The 6162-nt window shown below is 41.9% G+C and overlaps 1 protein-coding gene across 1 annotated transcript; it reads left to right on the plus strand.

Moving 5' to 3' along the window:
• The first annotated feature begins 251 nt into the window (after positions 1 to 251).
• BRL2 (BRI1-like 2) lies at positions 252 to 5335 on the plus strand. The gene is made up of 2 exons (XM_089803969.1): positions 252 to 2381; positions 3446 to 5335. Exons 1-2 carry the CDS (start codon positions 646 to 648, stop codon positions 5013 to 5015), a joined length of 3306 nt encoding a protein of 1101 aa, XP_089660095.1. The 5' UTR covers positions 252 to 645; the 3' UTR covers positions 5016 to 5335.
• Positions 5336 to 6162: the final 827 nt, after the last annotated feature.

Genomic DNA, 6162 nt, shown 5'->3' on the forward strand with positions numbered 1-6162 from the left:
CCCGTACAAGAGTTAATGACGATACTGTTTGACTATGACAAAACATAACCTCGTACCTGTATCATTTAGTATTTGTACGAAGGATAAATAATTCCTTCAAATAGTTCTGTACGGGTCTTTGTACAGTCAGCCAAAGCTCCTTCAGCAGTGACTGAAAGTTGTTTTCGATCATGTTTACTTGATCGAATCAAAGATTATACACAATTTTGATAGGATTTTAATCTTTCATATAGAGATATAACGGACACAGTGAAATCAAATGACTGATGCATAATCTACAATAAAAGTACCAAATAACAGGGGAACATGCTTTTGTATGCATTCCCATGAACTTTTAAATCATCCAGATACACTGTGTTACTGATTCTGCATCCCACAGAGCTACTGTTCGGCGGGCCCTCTGCACTACATCTACTTTTCTCCTCGTATGTTTCAATTCAACTATTTGGGCAAGTAAACCTCGCTAATTAGTTGATAAATTGTATAAATACCCAGTCAGTAGCATTGTATTTCTCTCTACCTGCATAGATCACAATGGGTATTTCCAATTTTCCAGACCCTGTTCTCATTGCAAATTCTATTTCAGAAGCTATTGCGGCTCTGTGAAATCATTATGGCCTGAGAGAGTCATTCTGAGCTTTATCGATGGATCCAAAACACATTTGGGCGGTATTTCTGTTGCTTGCATTTAGATGGCATGCATTGTGTTCCAGTGAAAAAACGGATGCTGCAGCGCTTCTGAGCTTCAAAAAGAGTGTAGAAAAAGACCCAAATGGTATTCTGCAATGGTGGGATTCCTCACACGATCCCTGCTTCTGGCAGGGTGTACGTTGCACATATTGGCGAGTCACGGAGTTGAACTTGAGCGGAGCAGGGCTCGTAGGAACCATCCCTGCTTCTTCTCTCAACTCTCTGGACAAGCTCCAACTGCTTAATCTCTCCAACAATTCCTTTTCCGGCGATGCTTTTAGTCTCGTCAAGCTTCCTCTGGGCTTGCACCATTTAGACCTCTCCTTCAACCAAATCACCGGTTCAATCTCCACTGAATTCCTCACGGCGCACCCCAAGCTGAAATCCCTCAGTCTCTCCCACAATAACCTTACTGGTCTAGATGTTTTTCATTCTGACCAGCTGCAAATCCTGGATCTGTCGTTCAACAATCTGTCCGGAGCAATTTCAGGGCCGGACAAATTCACGGGCTGTTACAGCCTTGTGTCCCTTGATTTGTCCTCAAACATGCTTGCGGGCTACATTCCTTCTTCCTTCTCTAGCTGCCTTGCACTGCGGGCTTTGAATCTTTCATCGAACCAGTTAGAGGGAGACATACCCGGATCCTTAGGCGAGCTCACTTCTCTTCAGCGGCTGGATTTATCCCACAACCATTTGAGAGGTGCTATTCCTTCTGAGCTCGGAAACTGCTGCCAATCTCTCACAACCCTCCAGCTCTCGACCAACAACTTCTCGGGCTCGATTCCCTCTTCCTTCTCGGCGTGCTCTGTTTTGCAGGTTCTGGATTTAGAGAACAACAACATATCCGGGCGCTTCCCAGATTCGATCCTGGGCAACCTGAATGCCCTTGAAAGCCTTATTCTGAGCAACAACTATGTATCGGGTCCATTTCCCGCCTCTATCTCCACCTGCAAGAAGCTCAAAGTGGTGGATTTCAGTTCCAACAAACTCTCCGGCTCCTTGCCTCCTTCCATATGCCCGGGGGCTGAGGCTCTGGAAGAGCTTAAGCTCGCGGATAACCTCATCTCCGGCCAAATCCCCGTGACCCTGGCCTTTTGCCCCAAGCTGAAGACCATCGACCTAAGCCTCAATTTTCTCAAAGGTAGCATTCCTCCGGAGCTGGGAAGGCTCAGCAATCTCGAACGCTTGATGATGTGGTTCAATGGGCTTGAGGGCAGGATTCCTTCGGAGCTCGGGCAGTGCAGTAAGCTCAAGAATCTCATCCTTAACAACAACTATCTCACGGGGAAGATGCCCCAACACCTTGCCAATTGCAGCAATCTAGAATGGATTTCATTGACAAGTAACAAGATCAGCGGAAGGATCCCACGAGAGTTCGGGAAGCTGAGCAGATTGGCGATCTTGCAGCTCGCAAATAATAGCTTCAGCGGGGACATCCCAAGGGAGCTGGGAAACTGCAGCAGTCTGCTCTGGTTGGACTTGAATAGTAACAATCTGAGTGGGACGATTCCAAAGCATTTGGGCCGGAGAGGTGGTGTCGCTCTTAGTGGGATTCTTTCGGGTAATACCCTCGCATTCGTGAGGAATATCGGAAGTTTCTGCAAAGGCGTTGGTGGGTTGCTGGAATTTGCAGGAATTAGGCATGAGCGTCTTCTCCAAGTCCCCACTTTGAAGACGTGCGACTTTACCAGGTACTCAATTTTGAAATTTGTGTATATATATGTGCAACACTGCTACTTAGAGCCATCTTTAAATAATAGAAAAACCTAGCAAAGAACTACAAGCTATACCCCATGAAAAGAACTAGATAGAGTTCCCAAACCCCTACCCTGGTTTACAAGGCTGAGGCATCTGGTAACAGATGATCAAAGAAAATAAGGTTATTTTTCTGTTTACGGTACATATAATCTTGTAAACATGGTTGGATCTCACTCGCTTCATTTTATTCTATCCAGAGTTGCCCAACTGAACTTTTCAAGGATTTTCTGTTTTGATTTTTCCCCCTTTATAATCTTACACTATGATAACAATGACTGTTTACTTCAGTCTCAGTTTATTTGTAATGACTTTAGGCAAAAACAAGAAATCTTCTTTTATTCCTTCTTATTAGGATTCCGAGCTTCATATGGAGATTTTTGGAGATTTTTGGGCAGTGATAGAAATGTTATCAATGCTGGAAAGGGGGAGATCTCTTACAAAATGTTTCTGCTGTTCATAAGATTTTGAGAAAATTCAGATACCCAGTAGCTCATTGAAATATTTAGAGTCGCATAAGAGTATTTGCCTATGCCGTAGGCATGAGCCAGCCGTAGATTTATGCAAGTACAAGCAGCTTAATAGCTGTTTACATCAAATGTTTTTCTGCTAAGAGCTTATAAACTAAGACTGCCTCACATTGATATATAACAATTAAAAGGGGATCTATAGAGCATTGAAGCTCTTAGTACAATATTAATGAAAAATGAAGTCATTACAAGATCCATGAAGAAAAATGTTAACAAATCAATCTAGGACTTGCATTCAGAGGCCAAAACTAGTTTTAATAATGGCAAAACTTGTAATTTCTCTCTTGAGCCTGTCTGCCAATGCTTGCTACATTATCAGTAAACAGATAACAATTAAGTGCTAGAATTTTTTACTATTAAGGTAGAAAGGCGCAAGAAACTAACAGCTAGGCTGGCTTGTTTTGTACATTACAATCTACAATATTTTGCTTGGTCCATCTCATACTAACAAAAAAATGTCATTTCACCAGGCTATACTCGGGCAGTGCTTTGAATGACTGGACTCGCTATGTGAGTCTGGAATATCTGGACCTATCGTACAACAATCTGCAGGGAAGCATCCCTTCAGAATTCAGTGAAATGGTGGCACTGCAAGTGCTCGGTCTTGCCCACAACAAGCTCACTGGCACTCTTCCTGAATCTCTTGGACACCTTACAAATCTGGGAGTCTTTGACGCCGCGCACAACAAGCTCCAGGGTAACATCCCCGAATCCTTCTCCAATCTTACATTCTTAGTGCAAATAGACCTCTCAGACAACCAGCTGGTTGGTCCTATTCCTTCCAGAGGTCAGCTCAGCACCCTCCCCGCATCTCAATATGCAAACAATCCTGGCCTATGTGGAGTTCCACTCGCCTCTTGCTCTGCTTCATATCCAGCCAATAACAATATAACCGACAATACCCAGAACTTCAAGAGACCTGCCGCTGCATCATGGGCTAATAGCATTGTTTTGGGCATCCTGATCTCCATGGCTTCAGTGTGTCTGTTGATTGTTTGGGCAATTACTATGAGAGCCAGGCAGAAGGAAGGAGAGGCAGCTGCCATTCTCAACACACTTTACAACTCGGGCAACATTACAACATGGAAGATAGGAAAGGAGAAAGAACCGCTCAGCATCAATGTTGCTACCTTTGAGAGACCTCTCAGAAAACTCACCTTCTCCCAACTCATTGAGGCCACCAATGGATTCTGCCCCGAGAGTCTGATAGGATGTGGGGGATTTGGGGAAGTCTTCAAGGCCAGCTTACGAGACGGGTCTGTGGTTGCCATCAAGAAACTGATTAGGTTGAGCTACCAAGGAGACAGAGAATTCATGGCGGAGATGGAAACCCTAGGCAAGATAAAGCACAGGAACCTGGTTCCCTTGTTGGGCTACTGCAAAGTAGGGGAGGAGAGGCTTCTTGTCTACGAGTACATGGAATTTGGGAGCTTAGAAGACATGCTTCATGGGGACAAGACCAAAACCAAAACACTTCTCACATGGGATGTGAGGAAACAGATAGCGAGAGGAGCTGCCAAGGGCCTTGCATTTCTCCATCACAACTGCATTCCTCACATAATTCACCGAGACATGAAGTCGAGCAATGTGCTTCTTGATAAGAACATGGAAGCCAGAGTCTCCGACTTTGGAATGGCCAGGCTGATCAGTGCACTGGATACTCACCTGAGCGTGAGCACACTTGCAGGCACTCCTGGTTATGTTCCTCCTGAGTATTACCAGAGCTTCAGGTGCACTGCAAAGGGAGATGTTTATTCATTTGGTGTGCTCTTGCTTGAAATCCTTACTGGAAAGAGACCCACCGACAAGGAAGACTTTGGGGACAGCAATTTGGTTGGGTGGGTGAAACTCAATCTGAACCAGGGGAAGGCGAAGGAGGTCATTGATCCAGATTTGAAGGACATTGGTGCGGATTCTGAGGTGTTGCGATACCTCCAGATTACAATGCAATGCTTGGAGGATTTTCCCTCGAGGAGGCCTACCATGATGCAGGTGGTTTCTATGTTCAAAGAGCTCCATGTTCGTAATGGCGGAGGATGAAATTTTAATGTGTAAAGTTAGATTATGCTTCTAGTTTTATTGTAGAATCTCTAACCAAAGAAATCGAGCTCAGTCTAAGTCTGGAAAATGTATCTCCAGCATTGTAGTGTTCATTAGATAGGCTTGGATTTAGTGTAATATATTTCGGGCTTTGAAGGGAAGGGATGAGGGCAGCCAAGAGAGATTTTAAGAGGAATTCGGTGTATTTGTATGTCGCCTGACAGATGACTCGCCGTATAACCAATTTCATCCATGTAGATTTTGCATTAGTAATTTTCAATATGAGCATATGATACTGTTGTCACTTCTTTTTCTGCAAAGATTGTTTTATCATCCGATTTGTAACTTGTATCCAAAGGATAATATTATGTATTCTAGGAATTAATGTTCTCTACTGCTTGGGTTCTCTATATTGCATATGTCTGTTCAATTTTAAAGACTTCAATCTTTAGACTATGAAAATTTAATGACATTATAACATTTACATTTCTAAATTTAAATTTTAAAACAGTAATTATCAAAGAACTATTTTTCATGAATTCTTTATTACAATTTGAAAAAAAAATTCACACTTTCAATAAAATTTAGATTTTAAAATTGAAATAAACAATCAATTAATCTTTGTTATAATACTTGAATGAAAATCAATTATTTATTTGAGTAGTTTTTTTTGAAAATATGCAAAACATATTTTGAATACAAGATGGGCTAATCTATTGTGAAGTTTGCAGATTTAGAAAATGGTTGTGTTGTACCAAAACACTCATATGAAATGCTCTTTTAAGATCTGGTCTAAAACATTAATTGAACCAATATTCAGTCCAAAAATAATGACATTGTCTACATAAATTGCAACAAGAATAATCTCATCATAGACTTTCTTCACATAAAGATTAGAATTAGGTTTTACATTTTTTAAATCCTCAAAATCTATAGCAGTCAATTTCCTCATTCAATGTAGATGTTGTTTGCTGATGCAGGAGCATCCTGGGTGTAAGAGTAATCTTTCATCACCCAAAAATATTTGATTTTAGTTGTTTCAATAAATGTTGTTTTAATGCAGAGTTAATGTTTGTGGAGGCTTGCCAATCAACAAGCCAACCATATGAGCTCATAATATCCTAATTTTAGAGGTGGAGGTTCAACT

Source organism: Cupressus sempervirens, chromosome 10, assembly GCF_028749045.1.
Source record: "Cupressus sempervirens isolate cs-2001-9-10 chromosome 10, ASM2874904v1, whole genome shotgun sequence".
NCBI classification, from domain to species: Eukaryota; Viridiplantae; Streptophyta; class Pinopsida; order Cupressales; family Cupressaceae; genus Cupressus; species Cupressus sempervirens.

Bases quoted from the DNA above. Each gene is read 5' to 3' on its own strand.
- BRL2 (XM_089803969.1), top strand. From the start codon at position 646: ATGGATCCAAAACACATTTGGGCGGTATTTCTGTTGCTTGCATTTAGA. The intron at 2,382-3,445 runs GTACTCAATTTT...TCATTTCACCAG, and splicing joins AAGACGTGCGACTTTACCAG to GCTATACTCGGGCAGTGCTT.